The 18,614-nt window shown below is 48.0% G+C and overlaps 1 protein-coding gene across 1 annotated transcript; it reads right to left on the reverse strand.

Annotated features, from left to right (window-relative positions):
- Nucleotides 1-6,648: 6,648 nt before the first annotated feature.
- On the reverse strand, nucleotides 6,649-18,409 carry LOC141994157 (endothelin receptor type B-like). Its single transcript, XM_074964281.1, has 7 exons — nucleotides 17,915-18,409; nucleotides 14,617-14,729; nucleotides 13,126-13,330; nucleotides 11,622-11,771; nucleotides 9,493-9,626; nucleotides 8,835-8,943; nucleotides 6,649-6,798 (listed from the first exon to the last, which is right to left on the reverse strand). Exons 1-7 carry the CDS (start codon nucleotides 18,407-18,409, stop codon nucleotides 6,649-6,651), a joined length of 1,356 nt encoding a protein of 451 aa, XP_074820382.1.
- Between the last annotated feature and the right edge of the window lie 205 nt (nucleotides 18,410-18,614).

The raw sequence follows: 18,614 nt of genomic DNA on the forward strand, positions 1-18,614 counted from the left end.
GAGAATTGCTGGACCAGCTCCTGGCTTGAGGACTGTCTGGAGCCTAGCACAGGGATGACTCATCACCACATGCAGCTTCATCAGGCTCTAGCTCAGGGATGACTCAACACTTCACAATGGGGCTTGGTGCCCTCTCCCCGCCCATGGGTCTATTATTAGTAGTTGAATGTTAAGGAAGAGCGAGGAATTCATGGCATTAGCATTGCCAGCAGGAGGAGCTGACAACACTGAACTCAGGCTCTGGCAGGCTAAAAGGCTTTCTGCTCAGCTTTAAACTGTATTTTTGTAATCATTTCCATCAAAGCAGGGTTTTCAGCTCCAATCTAAGGGAGAATCAGTGTCTGGACTGATCCTGTAGCTTGCCTGCCCGCAGGACCAGCACTTCTCTGCACCCAGCAGCTTCTGCAGAAATTAAGTTTTCTTTTCCTTAAATAAAAAAAAAGATTCTAGCTCTTAGAGTTCTGCAGAAAACCTCCTGCATGTAACCTAATGCAGCACTGTCTGCAAAGGAACTATACTACACAGGTATGGCTTCACGGCAAAGAAAAATCTGCAGCACCATCTCAGAGCCTGGATCAATTGACTCAGGCTTACAGGTCTTGAGCAGCGGAGCTAAAAATAGTAGTGGAGTCAGGGTTCTGAAACCTGGCGAGGGGGTGGGGTTCTCTGAGCCTGGGCCCCGGCCTGAGTGCCCACACAGCTATTTTGGGCCCTGCAGCCTGAGCTCAGCAAGCCTACTGCAGTATATACCAAATGCAATGTGGCTTAATGTTGTCTAAAGTTTACCTGCTGCCCTCCAGCAGTGGGGCCATTAGCCTTTATTTTGTCATAAATGAAGCCATTCTTAATCCTTTTGATGGCTGATATTTGCCAAGATGCTAGCCCAGGGGAACATGTTTAGAGGGGTGTGTGCAATGTCTACAGTCGCCAAATGAACACAAGAGTCACAGGAACCAGTTGACCCTCTATTAAGTATTTAGCAGACTTCCCAGGGCTGCTGCCCAATGATAAGAGACAGCCAGAGTCTTTCCTATCAAACATGAAAATGTTTTATTAACATACAGAGAAGAAAAAGACAGGGCATAACATGTCATGATTTGCTATATATTGCTCTTTCCAAGACAAATTGATGGCCTGGAGCCCTATGACAGGTTGGTAGTGTGTTTGCATTCACAGACGTTAAGGTCAAGAAACCCACTAAACCCTGGGTTTCATGATAAGATTCTCTCCTCTCTCTCCACCACAGCTGGCCCATCTTGTCTGTTTCACTGTGGTACAAGGAGCTGTCAAGCACTTGGCTTGGGAGGGTGCAAGGGCGGCCGTTGATAGTTTGCTTTTCTATAGCACTTTCCACTGGCAGGCTGCAAAGCCTTTCTCTAGTAGAGGCCTGATTTCAAAGGGGGAGTTGAGCTGCAGCTGGACTGAATTTGTGGGGCTCAGCCTGGTGAGTCTTTGACAGAGCTATGTGTAGGGGGGAGGTGTTTGCACAGGGCCAGCCTGCCTCTAGATGGTGCCATCAGTTTCTCTGCACTCGTGATCACCAGATTTGCTAACCCCAATGAAAGGGGATTGTTAAAAATAAGCATCCTAGTTAGCAGTAAGGCAATTCCCTCGGCGGGGAGATGGGGGGGGGGGGGGTCACAAACAGGAGCTGACTCACACACAAGAGGCTCATCCCATGATTGCTCAGCTGAGGACACCTGACAGAGAATAAACCTCCTTGTAGTTTACAAGATCTGAAACCCAGCTGGCTTCTGGTAGCTGACGGGTGACTTTCTTTGATATCTCAGGGTGTCAGGATATAACAACTGCTGCTTGAGCCTGAAATTTGGCTCTGAAGCCCTTCTTGTCCTCTCTTTCTCCCCACAATGAGAAGAGAGGAATAGCTACATACATGCTTATATTATACTATCTGCCTCTCAAAGTTGGATGCATCAATGTAGATATGATCTTGTTCCACGGATGTCTGTGTCATTGCATTGTCATTTTTGCTGGTAGTGAAAGCTAAACTTAAGGCTGAAGAATAGCTTCCATTGGAACTCCCAGTTTTCAGGTGCCCATAATTCAGGCCAACGTTTTCTGGGGTTGGTCTTAGTCCAGAGATGATATTTTAAGGCTGGGGAAATTACATTCAGATGCATCTATCATACAAAAGAGTTCAAAAATGCATATACAGTTTCCTGTTGGGCCAAATAAACTTTGAGATCATTTGACAAGAGAATTACAGAGGGTGCTCCAGTGAGCTGCAAGGGACCAGCTATGCTGAAGGATACTGAGGCCCTCATTAAACATGAACATGGCTGGAGCCACCAGAATCCGGAGCTGGAATAAATTTGCAGCAGCCTATTTGTTGCAATATTTATAACGTGGATCTGAGGCTGTTTTGAAAGATTTGAAACATTTATAAAACTAAAACATTGATTTGCATGCAACAGTTAATGTGGAAATGAATAAAACAGCTCCTTTAGGATGAAAAGGCAAGGGATTTGTAGCCCTTCTGTGTCTGGCTGTTCAATATGGTGATCTGCAGTCCCCCAGGGTGCCTGTAATTGACATCTGTCTGGTCCGAGCACTGCAAAGCACCCTGAGCTCTCCTTCCAGTGCCAACGAGAAGCTTGTGGCTGTTGAAAGTATAGGATGCTGTGTATTTACCGCCACCACTCAATGCTTATGGCTGAGAGCTTCAAAGCAGCATTGGGGGATTTAGAGGCACCTTTCCCATTGAAATTAACGGGAGCGGTGCATCTGTCCCCCCACGCTTCCAGCCCAATATGTCAATATGGCACAAGGCAGCAAGGGGGTCTCCAAAGGTGGAACAAAATGAGTCACAGGCACAAATTCCTTGCCAGCCTACTGAACATTAGGAGGACTTGGCTGAGGCCCCTTTCCAGGGTCTAGGTTAGTGAGGAACCCTGGGTGCTTCCTTTATGTGATGGTGTGATAAGGGCTGGCTCTTTTGCGTTGGTACGGGCAACATTTTTGCACAGGGAAGATACTAAGAAGGGGCAAAATTACAGCTATAAACTAATGAGCTTCCTTCTTTCCCCAGAATTTTTTATTTCTTTCTGTCTGCAAACCCCGCTTGTGCCACTGTGGCACAGTGTTCAGCTGAGTGCTGGGGACCTGCACAATCTGTCGCTCTGCAGCTCATCCAGCAGGCGGCGCTCCAAGCGCTAGGCGGCTTGGACCCTCTTCCCATGCTTGTCCCTTGAAGCGCTAAGCACTTTGGCCCAGATCCTCAGAGGTATTTAGGCACTTAACTATCATTCAAATCAATGGTAATTAGATGCCTAAATATCTCTGAGGATCTGGGCCTCTGCCATGGTCCAAAGTCTCTCTTGAACCAAGAGAAATAGCCCTAGTTACTGTCTTGATGAAGTGAGTTAATCCCCCCTTTGCCCCTCCTTCTGCATTCTGAAATGCCGCTATTCCTAAATGAGGCATCCTCTCTGCTCCTGCCACCTGCTCCCCTGACCTGTCCGCCAGGGAGATGGTTGCTGCCAGCTCTAGTTCTTGAGTGCAGCCCTCAGATCCAGGCATTGCAGGGTCAGGCTAAAATGAACTGCCTGAAAACCAGCAAAGGAGCCAGTGAAAGGTCAAGGACATGAAGAGCAATGGCCAGAAAGCCCTGAAGAGCAGAGGGTAGCAGGAAGAAGGCTAGCCAAGCTGCCTGGGAAGTGCTAGCCCAATGGGAATTGACATGCTGGTAAGGGTCTGCTGTTCTTTCTGGGTTGGTTTCAGCTTGTTTGCTATGCTGATGTTACCATTCGGGTTGACAGCAGTTTGTCCTGCAATGTCACCTGCTTTGCCTCAAAGTCACCTGAAAATGACCTCCAGACTTGTCAAACGGGCCTTTCCTCTCCCACAGGAGCAAATCTCCAGGACTCCCTCCTCCAATGGATCCTCTCCCCCCACAAGCAGCGGCTGCCCTCTCCAACCCCAGCTGCCCCTTTTTCTGGCCCATTAGAAATTCTAGGTTGCTCCATATACCAAAGTTTAGGGAAACTTAGCTATTGACTCACTTGATAACCCACTGGGGTGGAGAGATCAATTTAATCAGTCAGCTCTCTCTGGTTTTAAGATTCGCTCAGTCTCTCTGCCACTGAGTGTTCTGATTCTAGAGTGTGGGGACGGTGACCCTGTTTGGGGTTAATGCAGGGTGGTATGGGGCTGAGAATATCAGATCACACGCTGAACAGGAACACAGAGACTGGGGTTTATATAAAGTATATACACACACGCTCACTCAGGTCACCTGTAAGCATAGGAAATACCAGGACCCTGACATAAATCACAATGATTTAAAAATACTTGCTGTTGAGAACCTGCCCTCCAGCCCGGAGCATTTCAGCTACCAATGAAACTGCAGCCACCTCTGTGGTGGCGAGGAGAGAACAGAATAGCAGCAGCACTGTGTAACTCTTAGGAGGTGAAGGCAAGAACAGCCCAATCAAGTATCATGGGCATTTAGCTGGGCAGACTGTAATTGTTAGAGTGGCTCAATTTTCAAACAATTTTTTCTCATTGCGAATTGGGCTTTTTTCAAAATGGAAATGTTTGCAAAGCATGTCAGTGTATGTGTCTGTGTGCGTAAAGCAAAATACCAAAAGTGAAACAAAACTAGGATTTTTATTTTCATTTTTTTCATTTTTCCCTACTCTCCCCACCCCTTTTTTTTCATGGCAGAATGGAAAAGAGGGCAAAGGAGCAAAAAAAGAAAAGGAAAGAAAGGAGGAGAAAACCTGACCTCCTCCCCCATGAAAATTCCCCATAAAATTTTTCATGACATCATTGGAATAAATGCCAGATTGTTCCTTTGTGGAAGCTTTGGTGTGAAAGCCTGGCTGAACTGGTCAACTATGTCAGTGAAGGCTCTTCACCGTATTCTGAGCAGCTTTCGTAAACACTATGCTGGAATCTGGCCCCAGTGCGTGAGAGCTCCCAGCTCTGATGCTAGCACGGAGAGTGATGGGCCTATAGACCACCACGAATGGGCAGAATTGTGGGTTTATGGCTAGTCTGCCAAATGGCAGCACCAGCAGCACCATGCTGGAGCATTGTTTCAGTACTGCAAGAGAGGGACCAGCACGTCCTAAGGAATCTCCAACACCACTTCTTGCAGCATCTGGGGTTTCCTTAGCCATCTCTGAACTGTGTCCCTGAGTTTGACGAACCACACAAACAGACTATCAAAGGAAGTGGTGGCTTGGCCATCTCTAGAAGCCTTCAGATCAAGACTGGTCTTTCTGCTTGACAGGCTTAAGCCAAGCACCAGTCAATGGGCTCAAGCCAGGAGTAACTGGATGACATTTTCTGGCCTGTGATATATAGGAGATCAGACAGATGATCTAGCAGGCCTCTCTGGCCTTAGACTCTATGAATGTATGTGGCCCAGTGCTCCTGTAACTAGGTACGCAGCCAACATTGTTCAGACCCAACGGTGATCAAGGGTTCCCTTTCACTTCTAGTTCATCTCCTAACTTAGGTGACAAGTGCAGTGAGCTTGCTGGCATCTGTTCATAGCATAACCCCAGCAGAGCTGATCTTTTCTGTTCAGAAGAGGACCAGGACTGGAGCAACATGGGGTGCTGCAGGTAGCAATTAAGGACAAGTTGGCAGAGCTGAGTGGTGGATGAAAGCTAACAGTGCCTGGTTTTGGCCCACCTTGACTCTAGCCAAGGCTGCCATTCCTGTGCTTGCCTTTACAAACCCCAATGTGACCAGACACAGCTCTCACTGTGAAGGAGCTGCTGGAAAGGAGAGGGGAGAAGCTACAGCAGCCCATTTCTTTGTATGATACAATTTCAAAAAAGGAACATTTTCTTAACCCCATTTCTACTAAGAATATAACATCCCCTAAGCAGCTCTATTCTAAATACACTACTGTGTTGTTACACTATAAACATGCAGGGTGAAATTCACCCCTGGGCAGAGGGCAGCGCAATTCCTAGGTACCCTCTGGGCTTAAACAGGGCTTAAATGGTGTCTCGGACTTCTGCTAGCTGCCTGTCCAGGGTGAATTTCACCCCCAGTGATGGTGTCCCAGCAGCAAAGAGGGGAAGGCTATGGGCCTGTGATGCAGCTGCTTTGGTTTCGCCTTGGCTTCTTAATATATCAGCTTGGAGGATCAGAATTGACCTCCGCCAGTGATGTTCCTTGTCAGTTTAAACGTGACATCACCCACAGCACCATTCCCTCCTCCCCACCCCCCCATCTGGTGGCCTTGCCATCTGGAGACAGATAGCACCATGGGTCACTTGGCTTCTCCAGCAGGATTTAAAACCCAAAAGGTCCTTTGAGGAAAACAAAAAAGATGATTATAAAGGAACAGATGAGAAGTGAGGTTCCAAGGCCCCGGCAGTGGCAGGTTCAACAGTAGGGTGACCAGATAGCAAGTGTAAAAAATCGGGACCTGGGGTGGGAGATAATAGGTGCCTATATAAGAAAAAGCTCCAAATATCAGGACTGTCCCTATAACATTGGGACATCTGGTCACCCTATTCAATGGTAAGAAGTTCTGCTGCTTTTTCCAATGGATCTGTGAAAGGAAAGCAAGTGACTCAGAGCCAGCCAGGAAATGACTCTGTGAGTGGGATGGATGACTCCTTTCAGCTCTTGCGGTGAGCTCTCCAATTGATTTATGGTTCTTTAGGAAGAGCTGTACTTGTTACTCAAGTGGGAGCTGCTTCGGTCCAGCCCCAATTCCTGACCGTTGGCTTTCCACTTCCCAACAGACCCCTTATCATCCGTTGGTGCGCTGCTCAAGGCTGGTCTCTGGCACCAGCAGCACAGACAGGACTGGGAAGAGATACATAGGGAGGGGTTAGGAGCCGGGACTATGGGATAAAGCATGGTGAAATATCCCCTATTACTATCGAGATGAAGGGTGGTCTTGTGGGTAAGTGATTAGCAGGGTCTTGGCCTGAGAGAATAAATACATATATTATCTGGAAATAAATTATCTGGAAACAGACTTCAGTTTATCATACTTTATATTGTTTGGTGACCCTGTGGTCTTAGGGGCCATGCCCTTAAGGGCTGAGCTTCCCAGACAGAGTATGGTCGGGGCATTGTGACGCTCTTGTTGTTATGTACAGCCATTTGGAACAAGGCACAACATAAAGCAGAGCTCTTGCAGGCACCATAAGCACTGAAGACCACAGCACCCTTTGTGTGAAGGGCTCTCAGCCCATGCATTGTCTGGGAGCCATTTGCTTTGACTGCTGGGCCAGGGGAAGACAAAGTTTAAACTTTACTCCAAGGGGGATTCTGCATCACTGCGCATGCGCAGAATTCATGTCCAACACAGATTTCTTTGCTTCCCTGCAGAAAAATGACTTCTGATGGGGAAGCAAAGGGAAGCCCACAAGGGCGGTCATGTGTCCCTCCCCTGCAGCGCAGGCAGGTTGGGCATCCAGAGCAGCTGGTAGAGATGTAAATCACCGCTGGGATGGGATGGGGTGGGGGGCTATGCAGATGTGCGTGAGAGAGACACACCCTGTCCCTCTTGCTTGCTATTGCGGCATGTTTGGTATGGAGAGGCAGGGCTTTGAGGTGTTTCTGAGGAGGTAGGCATGGGGCAGAGCAGAATGTAGCAGCCTGCCTGCTTAGTGAACTGTTCCCATTGTCTTTGTGAATTCCCCCAGGAATATAAAACAGGTGTAAAAGTTTTAAGGCTCCTTTACATTGCCAGAGTGGTGTAAAGGACAGTATGGCCTTACAAATGCTTATGGTGCTTTAGTGATAAGAATTGGTCTAAATTTTTGGACTGAAAAAAATTCCTATCAAAATGTGCTCCATTACCTCTTTGGTGTTGACCTTTTTGGAGATGGTCAATAGCCAATATAAATTGTGAGTTTGATTCCCTAGCCCTCACTTGCTCTTCAGTTGCCTATGATGTAACACTGAGCATATGGCTGCATATATTTGTTGACTAATAGCTCGAAATAAAGGGTCAAACGTCTCTACATTACTATTAGATTTCCTCTAATGCACCCTCACTCCCATTCTCTATCCATTGTATTGTAGTTTAAATAAATTACCAAAATAATTGAAACTGGCTTGATTATATTGTATTATTTTGACAAATAAAATATGCAGAATTTCGCAGAATTTTAAAATATTGTGTGCCGAATTCCCCCAGAAGTAAAACTTTACTTTGTTTCCCCATGTGCTTTAGGTCACATTTCAGTGCTTCCTGCAAGTGCATGGTGTGCTGCTGCTGCTGATGTTGCAGGGAGCATCAGTTCTTGCTGGCTCTAGATTGAACCCCTCTGCTCCACTTCACAGCCCTGCTGAGTGCAGCACGTGATGGGAGTGAGACCATCAGTAACCAAAACGGAGACCCTTTGAGCCATCGTAAAAATAGGTCACTGTGGAGGTGCTAGGGAGAATTCGTTTGATTTTGGTCCCTCCCAAAATGGGAATTCATCCTCTAAGGATTTACTGGGAGGAAGCGTAAACTACTAGACAGTGCACAGGAGTGGGAGTCAGGAGACCTAGGTTCTATTCCTGAATCTGTCACTTGGTGCCATTGGCCAAGTCACTTACCCACTCCGTGCCTCAGTTTCCTCTTTCTCTGTTTCATTTCTTTCAACTGTAAACTCTTCAGGGCAGGTCCTGTCTCTCACTATGTGTATGTAGCATACCCAGAAAAATAGGGTCCCAGTCTTGCCTGGGACCTCTAGGTTCTTCTGTACTACAATGATAAACACCCCCCAAAGCTCAGCCCACACCCTGCTTCATGCTCTTGCTAGCTGAGACATCTTCAGAAGCCTCCACAGCAAGCACATGGCACGTGCAGCAAGTCTGAGCAAGCTGCGTTTGTTTCTCACCTGAAAGCAGTTCTTGAATTTCCGGCTGACGAAGTAGAGAGCTACTGGATTGATGCAGGAGTTCAGGGAGGCCATGTTGATACCAAAGTAGTCCATCACCAGGAGGAAACTGGGGGTGGAGAGGAGAGAGAATGATGGGTGTACTTGGAGTGGTCCGTGTAGCCCATTGTCCTGCTTCTGTGAAGAAGCAGTGACTGGAGCTTCAAAGGAAAGCAAAACAATCCCCTAACACACCTAGCCAATTGTGCAATACTCTGACATGAGGGAAATATTTGCTTCCTTACCCCTGCAGTGACCAGCTCATGCCTGGAAGCATAACATCTGATTACCTTGATCATCCTGCTTTCCGTAAGCTCAAAACACGTGCCTTGCTCTTTGATAACAGCAGCTTCCTGCCCACGTACCATAACCATAATGGGACCTCACTGGAATATCTGCCCCCCCCCACCTTTCTGTGCCTATTAAAAGGATACCTCACCTTGAAATTGAGCAAATAACAAACAAACAAACAAACAAACAAACAAACAAACCAGTGACTGACAATCCAGGGATAATTACACAGTCGGCAGCCTGGATTCAGAGTCCAGTATTAATATCGCTGCGATCACAAGACTGAAGTACAGTACAGAAGTGAGGGTCTTTTTCGGGTTGTCCTCACCTCAGCAATTCACATCTGTTGGGGTCGGTCTGATCATAGATGGTGTTCTTCAGGATCCTACTCAGATGGAGAGGCAGCCAGCAGAGAGCGAAGATCACCACCAGGCAGAACACTGTCTTGGCAACTTCCCGGCGCTAAGACTCACAAGTAAAGAAGTGTGGGTGAGTGTACACTCAGCATGAGCCTGACCGAGGAGGGGAGCAGAGCACCACTAGCACAACCCTTGTAGGGGTCCTTTAAATCCCTAGGCACGTCCAGCAGCATTTAGTGCTCACTCAGAATGATCATTTCAGAGCAGTGGTAAGGGCTGGAGACCCCCTTAAATCCTTACATACCTCCAGCAGCACAGAAATGTTCATGATTGCATGATCAGAGGGGTCAGGTGGTACAGTACAAGCAGTACAATACTGGTGGGGACTAGGAACTCTATGGTCAGCCAGAGTCAGCAATGTTTGCATTAGTGAACACTTAAAGGACCTGACCCAAGCATGCTGAATTCAGTGGAAAGACTCCCATTGACTTCAGTGGACTTTGCATCAGGCCTACAGTGAGCTTGAGCCAGCAGGGGAGGTGAGGCCCACAAGAGCCTCCACTGATGAGGCTTGAGGTCTCCCTTACTCACCGACGCACAGCCAAAGACAGAGGAGTTTACACCATCAGAAGTAAGCCAGAAAACTGAGCACCAGCCTCTCCTAGTGCAGTGAGTCTGCTATGCTGCCTCAAGGGGCAGCTATTAGGAGATGTGAACACACAATGAGGCTACCAGAGCCTGCCCTTCTGCCTGCTAACAGTGATATCTCCACTGGCAATGTGCAGCTGCTGCAGTAATACAGGCAGTCCTCAACTTTACAACGTTTGACTTACAATGAACAGCACTTACAATCTTCTGAATTGGCCCCCTGATTCAACTTATGGCAATTGGTTTAGATTTTATGATGCTCGGTCCCGCAATGGAGTGTATTGTGGTTCCAAGTTATAACATTTCGACTTATGACGCAATTTTCAGGAACCAATTGTGTTGTAAGTTCGAGGACTGCCTGTACAGCATTTCTTTGAATAACAGACAAACAGGACTATTTATAGCCCAGGTATAATAAATACACAGGGGGACCTTGGCTTCCCCAAGACAGTCAGATTGGACCAGACTGGGCTGGAGACCTAACCTAACACCGCATGATTATTCTTGTACTGGTATTTGTAGCTATTGGCTGGGTGGCCCTGGAATGTAACAGGGAACGGGGGAGCCACTGTGGCATGGGGAGGTGGAGATCAAGACATCTTAGACAAAGGGACTACGGCCCAGCTCCTCAATGGGCGTTAGGTGCATTAAACCCCTGTGAAGCTATGGGCCTCCCTGCCCCTTCTGTCCAATGGAGATAATAATCTGCCCTTTCTGCCCCCCTTGCCTGGCTTGTTTGGCTTGACTGGCACTTGTGGGTATGCGCCACGCCTAGGACAAAGGGACCTTGGTTGCCACTGGCCTTTACGCACTACTGGAATACAACTAAGCATAATGCATTAAAAGTCAAACTGGTTTGCAGCCTTAATGCTAGTGCTTGGAGTTGTACCAGACAAACTCTGGCAACGCTCACCACTGGGCAGAAGAGGGGTGTTTCCTACAGCTCAGACTGGCAGGGACCCCGGCAGGAGGGGTTCAACTTCCTCTGCAACATGGGGCATGGTTTGCCCGCTGGGATCATCTGGGCATGTCTCACCTAGTCAATACCCTGCCATCACAGGGAGTCTTGGGCACTGGTGCCACCTTGGTCCCTCCTGTTCCCTGCCCGTGGCACACAACAGTTTAGTCACCTGAGGAAATTCTTTAGTCTAACTAAAGTCTGTGGGCTTAGCAGAGGGATATCTGGGTGCAATGTGGTGACCTGTCATATACAGGAGGCCAGACTAGATGAGCTGATGATACTTTCTGGCCTTAAACTCTATGAAACTGAGAGATGAGCGGTACAGAGCTAGTGGCCCCAGGCCTCCACGAGTGTCAATTTCCATAACTCCACTGACTTGTCCTCCATGGACTCCACACCCACTGTGGACTAGGGCCAGTACATGGTCTCTTGTGCTGCAGCTCTATCCTCTCTCTGTGGGTTGCCTGGCAGAAGGCTGGATCCCCTCACCCGCTTCATGTGGTCATTGAAGGCAATTCTCATGCCGTTCCTCTTGCTCAGCATCTCGCAGGACATGAGGGTATAGAAGACACCGGTGCATGCCAGAGGCAGGCAGAAATAGAAGCCAAAAAGCCACCAGTCCTTCACATCCCTGTAGAACTGCACACAAAACAGAAAGGACATGAATAGGAAACAGCAATAACCAGCCCAGGGCAGAACCAGGCTCCATCTAATCCAGTGTCCTGGCTTTTACAAGGCCCCCTGGCAGATGCTTCAGGGGAAGGTGCAAGAATCCTTGCATTAGGCAGATGTCAGATTATGTTTACATTAGGTCTCCTAATCCAAAATAGTTAGAGGATGGCTTATTCCTGTTTAATATGCCTTCCAAAAGCAGCCCTTTCTTATTCTGGCAGATCATATACAGCACCCAGAGGCAGGAAGCAATCACAAGTCAAAATATCATGCAGAGCTCTATCCTGTCCTGGAAGGGGATACATTTTGATGCTTCATTAGGGATTTTTTCCATCCCCAGATACTATGATCTCAGCTCTCTAAAGCCGTAGTAAAAAGTAAATGGAGGGTCAGCTCAGTTCAACACATCTTGTCTCTGCAGGTAAACATCCATAATGTTAGTCATGGTGAAGCTGTGTAAATAACAGGGTCTTTGGTGCACTGGCCATTCTGAAATGGCCAAAACAATGCATTTTGGGAGGGAACAAAATGTTTCTTTTTGATTTTGAGGTTTTCTTAACATTTAATTTTTTTAAAATAAAATTGAAGGACATTTTGAAATGAAGTAATTATGAAGAGAAAATCAAAACATTTTGAAAGTAAAACAATTTTGAGGGTTTGTCTGTGGGTTTTTTGACAGAAACAATTTGGTGAACTCTGCAAAAATTTGCAAAATGTTTCGGCGTCACTGAATTTTGCCCAGCTCTGAATCCCGGTGAGTGTCACAGGCCCTGTACTGAATGCGTGGGGGATAGTCCAGTCCAGTTACCTTCACTTTTAGTTTGCTTTAAGATGTTTACACTTGTCTGTGCTCCCCACTCGTCTGGTTTTATCCAGAAGCAAAAGGATCCCCAAATCATTAGGGATGTTGCTCTTATAGTATTTCAAACCCAGGAGAAATCACTAAGTACAAAGAACCTCAAAAGACACCCTGATTTCTACACAGGCTTCCAGACTGAGAGGCTGGGCTTAGAGAAGAGTCCAAATCCAAAACCCTTGGTCTGAGCACCATCAGACTTCAGAAGAATGTGGTTCTAGATCGAGATCCCACCTGGCTTCTGGCTCCACAATGGGCTGAACCAAAACTCCATATCCAACCTCCACCCTGCGATTTGCAGCTCGGATACACATGTGAGCCCACTCCCTTCTGAGCTTTTTCCAGTACTGTTATCGCCTTGCTGGCACTGAGGGGCTGTGCACCATCCATTCCCATCTGCATGCTGGGAGTGAGCAGCAGAAGGGGAGTGCCTCCTCATCACTAGAACAGGGGTGGAGTACACACCAGGGTGAATCTGGAGCTCTGTTTGGAGGACAGCATGCAGACCCAGAGCATCTCCTCGCGATAGTTCAGCTCCACCATGTCGAAGGCAATGGCTTCAGGGACGGCCAGGACGATAGCCACAGCCCAGATCAGCATCACCTCGACTGCCTTCCACATGGGGATCCCTATGCCCTGGATCCGGCTCCAGGAGGCCACTGCTCTGTACCTGCCGGACACAACAGGATGTTACTGCCTTCATTTCACAAGCTGCAACTCACTGTGACAGGGTGAGAGCCCCGTCCCCTGCTGGAAAGGGCTAAGGCAAGCCTTGAGCTCAGGAAACCACCCCCTCTGGACTGGTGCTGGGTTTGGTCTGAAAGAGGGGGAAATCCAGCTGGGGCCTGGGAAAAGTGCAGACAGGCAGCTCCTACCGGACACTCAGCTGAGGCCTAGCTGGTGAGAATGGGTTGCTGACAGGAAGGACTGAACCAAGAAGACAGCGGCTGAATCTGAACTATGTGTCTGAGAGGTGCAGAGCCACTGTGCATTGCTGGTCATTACTTACAGGAGCAGGGCCTGGAGGTGCAGCCTGGCTGGTGAAAGAGTTTGTTGTCTTGTACCTTTTGAGCTTTGTTTTGCAGGACTCCTTTCCCCAATGCGTCAGGTGCTTTGGGCTCAGTTGACTGGAGGGCAAGGCTGCTATTTCAGCTGGGTAGGTCACAGGGCACTGGGGGGAAGCTTAGGCAGAACACACAGGACCATGCTGTGCTGTAAGGTGGCAAGTGTGGGCCGTGCGCTGTCACACACAGAAGGGTCCAGGGAGCAGAGAGTCGCAAGAAAAGCAACAGGCTGGAGGGCTGAGAAGGTGCAAATTAAAGTAGTCCCAACCCTGCCTTAGACTTAGAGCATCTTCCATCTCTACTACATGTCAGTTATCCCACTGTCTTGGGCGAGAGTGGGCGTTAGAGGGTCTGAGTGAGTCTCACAGCATGTTAAGCATCTTCTCTGAATTTGGCTCAAGGGGAAGCAGGGACCACGTGGGACCAGTGGGCTGCACTGTGGCTATGTGAGGGGGTATGCCCCCCCACAGTCATGAGTTAACTGGAGACCGAGAACAAATAACGCCCCTGATTGCACCAGGCAGGTGGGAGGTGAAGCCTAGCTGGGGGTGGAGCTGGCTGGTGAGCATCCAGAGGGAAGCCCAGGCTGTAGGGAGAGGGGTGAACAGCTCTGCAGTCCATCTCTGCAAGCTGGAGAGTGGAGGAGCGGCCTGGAGAGAGGCAGGTGCACAGGCAGCCCAGGGAGGGGCTATGGGAAGGGCCAAGGTAGGAGGAAGTCCAGGGAGGCAGCATGGAGTCTGAGGGAGCAGAGCTCAGCTGCTCACCACAGGATGCCTGGCCTGGAACCCAGAGCACAGGGCAGGCCTGAGTTCCCCTGCCTTCCAGGACCGGTGGGGTGCCATCATTAAATTGACCTGGGTGCAGAACGTGCTGGTGATAGCAGGTTCATTACCTGTCTATGCTGAGTGCACAGAGGCTGAGGACAGTGATGCCCACAGATGCCTTCTGAATGAACGGAACCAGCTTGCATACCTGGACGCCGAATGGCCAGTCTTCTGCCAACAGCTGAGAAAGAGGACAAAGAAGCACATGATTAACAGGCCTTGTCAGATTTTTTGGAGCAGGTTGTTCCCTTCATGGAAAGGAGAGGTTGCTATGAAACACATGGATGTTACCTTTGCTGGCATTCGGGGTGACCTCTCTTGGGCTGTGTGAGCATGGGGTTGTAAAATGGCTTGTCACACTGGGACTGAGTCCTCTCCCACAAGCACACTTTTAGGAGGAGGGTTTATTGTGCTGAGGGGTGGTTCAGAAGCCAGTGTTTGAACCCAAACACTGGCATTTTTTGAGAGGTACAAAATTCAACTTTGACTCCTCTGGGCCTGAAGCTCCCCTGGCATTTGGGTTCTGGGCTGGGCTCACATTTGCAAGGGGCTCATCTTTAGCTGCTGCTGACATCTCACAAGAACAGCTGCTGAATTTCAGTGCCATCAGATTCCAGTCCAGCCCGGATTCCGCCTTGCATCCAAACTTGAACTTACTGCTCATCTAAATGTAGATCTCAACACCAACTCCTCCTTGCAGCACTAGCTGCAATGGCCAGTAGTTTATTGCATGACACTGAGGCCCAGATCCTCACAGACATTTGGGTCCCTGACTCCCACTGGAATCAATGGGAGTCTAGGTGTCTAAATACTTTTGAGGATCTAGGCCTAAAAGCATAAAAATGGCCAACTTGCTGAGGGCTCTAATTGATAGAGCACCTGTCGACATTTCAGAAGTCACCAAACAGACTCAGACAAGTCAAACAGCAAGGAAATGTTTAGGATCAGATCCTAATTAAACTTGATTGAGATCACGATTTGTCATTAGAGAATAAACTAATTAGTGTATAATCTTGTATTTGCTAGGGGTCAAATTCTGTTTTACCTTACCCACTTGACTTCAGTGGAAACCCTTACTTGCTTAAGGCAACCCGGGTTAGTCCTAGGTAGCCACCCATAAAGGTTTAAAAATAATAAGTTCTGCAATTAGAGAGGACTCATTTTACTCTAACATCCTGGCTCAAATTCATCCCATTGAACCCAATGACATTATACCAGGGCTTAATTTGCCCCATTGAGTTTACTAAGGACACAGTCTCTAATTGGGCACGATAGCGTACTCATGCTATGTTGTTAAGTTAATTTATTATTGAACATCACCATCTGAAATCCAGTTATGGGGCTTGTTGAGTCAGGATTATACTGGAACAAATGTATTGCTGTACATTAGAATAATTGAATTATACACACGTTCTAAAAAGGAATAATGAAACATTACATTAAGACCGTGGCTTGGTCTACATTACAGAGTTAGGTTGATGTAAGGCAACTTATGTTGACATAACTATGTCAGTGTCCACACTAGAGCCTTGCTCCCGCCGATATAAGTGCTGAGGGGTTGAGGTAGACTTGAAAGCCTGAGCTCCAGCTGAGCCGAAACATCTCTACAGTTGTTTTTGATGTGCCAGCCCACTCCCCACAAGCAAACATCTATGGTGTCAGGCTAGGAGGCTTGCTCAGAGGGCTTGTAACACTTGCACTTATGTCAATATAACTGATGTTTCTCAGGGATGTGACAAAGCACTCCCCGAGCGATGTAAATTATTCTGACCTAAGCACTGGTGTGGACAGTGCTATGTCGGCGGGAGAAAGCTTCTCCCATTGTCATAGCTACTGCCTTGTGCACAGGTGGATTTATTTTGCCAATGGGAGAGCTCTTTCCCATTGGCATAGAGTGTCTGCACTAGCAGCATGACAGCTGTGCCGCTGTAGCAATTCTAGTGTAGACTAGCCCTCAGATGCAGCATAGACATACACTTAGGGTCTGATCCGTTGTCTTCAATAGGGTTTGGAGCAGCCACTTAATCTATCAGTTCCCCACCTATAAAGGGGGTATTGTGAAGGTTGACATGCATTACGATTATGTGATGCTTGGATACTATGGAGATGAGGGTGAGATGAGATGTCAGTGGAGTTAATATCTGGTAGAAGGGCCCGTATTATAAACTGACACCTCCGCTCCTCAGGCATAATGGAACATAAAGCTCATCTGTGCAAGAGTCAGAGTTTTCCTAGGGGCCAGTCCAAGCCTATGCAATGAGCTCCTCCAGGAACTAAGAGCCATCTCCAACCCCCACACCCCACCCCTTCTGCTGCAAGTGCCAGGTGCACCTGACCTGCTGTCTAATATGAATGCAGAGCAGCATGGACATTTAAAAATGCAAAACCAAAACCATAACACAAACCACTTCATGGCACACACAATGACAGCAGGAGATAAAGGAATTTGTTAGGCTGCTTAATGGGCTCCTGGAAGTGCTGAGCTATTGCAGTGATGAGGGTGGCATAAGAATCTGAATAGAACAGAATGGAAGGCATGGTGCTCAGCAAACAGGGATAACTTTATAAAGTATTGTAACACCTGTGATTTCCCTTTGTTTCCAATTGGGGTCTCGTGTGCTGCTCCTTTTCCCCTACCCCTCTGGCAGTCCCTTTTCTGGAAGCCTTGCTACCCACCACCCACCTCATCTCATTACCATCTGGCAGCACCAGGCTCAAGTCTTTCCTCAAACCATTCTTCCCTCTGCCATTAGGGACCTCTGCCTCCTGGTCAGTACAGAATTGTTCTCCAGTCTGGTGCTGAGTAATTTTTATCACTTCCCTGGAGAGATTGTTCATGGTCCAATCAACCTCCCAGCTGATATGTGGCCTAACTGTTTCTTCAAATAATTTCATTTCCCTAAATGTGTCCCCCTTCACCATCCTAGAATCCATCTCTGCACCAGGTGGCACTCATTGCTATAATAGCATCTCCAGGCCTTGGCCATGACTGTATTGTACTAAGCCCTGTCTGTAGGGAGAGACAGTCCCTGCCAAAGAATTTACTCCCAAGATAGATAAGGACAACGGAGGCTCAGAGACTGTAGTGACTTGCCCATAGTAGGTCAGTGGCAGACCTCAGAAAGGAACCCAAGTTTCTTGGATCCCCACCCAATGCCTTCTCCACTGGCACAGTGGTTCTCTGACAGTTGCTTCAGATACTTGTTTATAGTTATCATACCTCTTGGTGTGCATTAGCCACCCAAACCCGTGTTATCTGTCCAGGTATTTATCATGGAAGGATCTGAGCATCGTAATGTGGGAGGGTTGAAGTCCCCCTCACCACCTTCCCAAACGGCAAGATTATTAGTGCCCCATGGTGCCTACCTTGTACACATTGATGGGAAGAGCTATGAGGATGTAGAGAAGGTCCCCAAGAGCCAAGCTAGCAATGAGGACATTGGGCCCATTCCTCATGCATTTGTTCTTGTAAATGATCCTCAGCAGGGTGGAGTTGCCGATGATGCCCACCATGAAAATGGTGCAGGACACGATGGTATTTATGTACTTGAAGATGTGTCTGATTTCAGCAGGCTTTATGCACATAGTGGGCAGGGGTAACTGTGACTGGGCGTTCCCACTGGCGTCATTCGACTGGTTGGAGGAGGCTTTGACATCCTGGAACAAGCTCGATTGGACAAGACTGTAAACCTGCTCCTGGTGTAGAACCTTAAATGGAATCGTGCTCTCCTTGACGTTCCTCGGGGTCTGACTGCAGACGCTTGAGAAGAGGCAAGTCAGGGAAATGGCTAGTACTACAGAAGTTGGGATTCTAGCCATTGAGGACGGAACACCAAACCCCAGCCAGATTCCTATGTGCATTTGCTTACAGCAGTATGGATGTCTGTTTGAGTCTTGGCTTCTCCTGTAGAGAAGGAATGGGGGGAAACCAGTTACAGGGGGAAGGGGAAGCAAAATGAAACTGAGGAATTGAATGATGAATCAGAGAAGAAACCCCACTGCCATTATTCTCATAGGGCCTGACCATAAGTCCAGTGTAGTCAGTGGAAGTCTTTCAAATATTGGT

Source organism: Natator depressus, chromosome 9 (assembly GCF_965152275.1).
Source record: "Natator depressus isolate rNatDep1 chromosome 9, rNatDep2.hap1, whole genome shotgun sequence".
Lineage (NCBI taxonomy): Eukaryota > Metazoa > Chordata > Testudines > Cheloniidae > Natator > Natator depressus.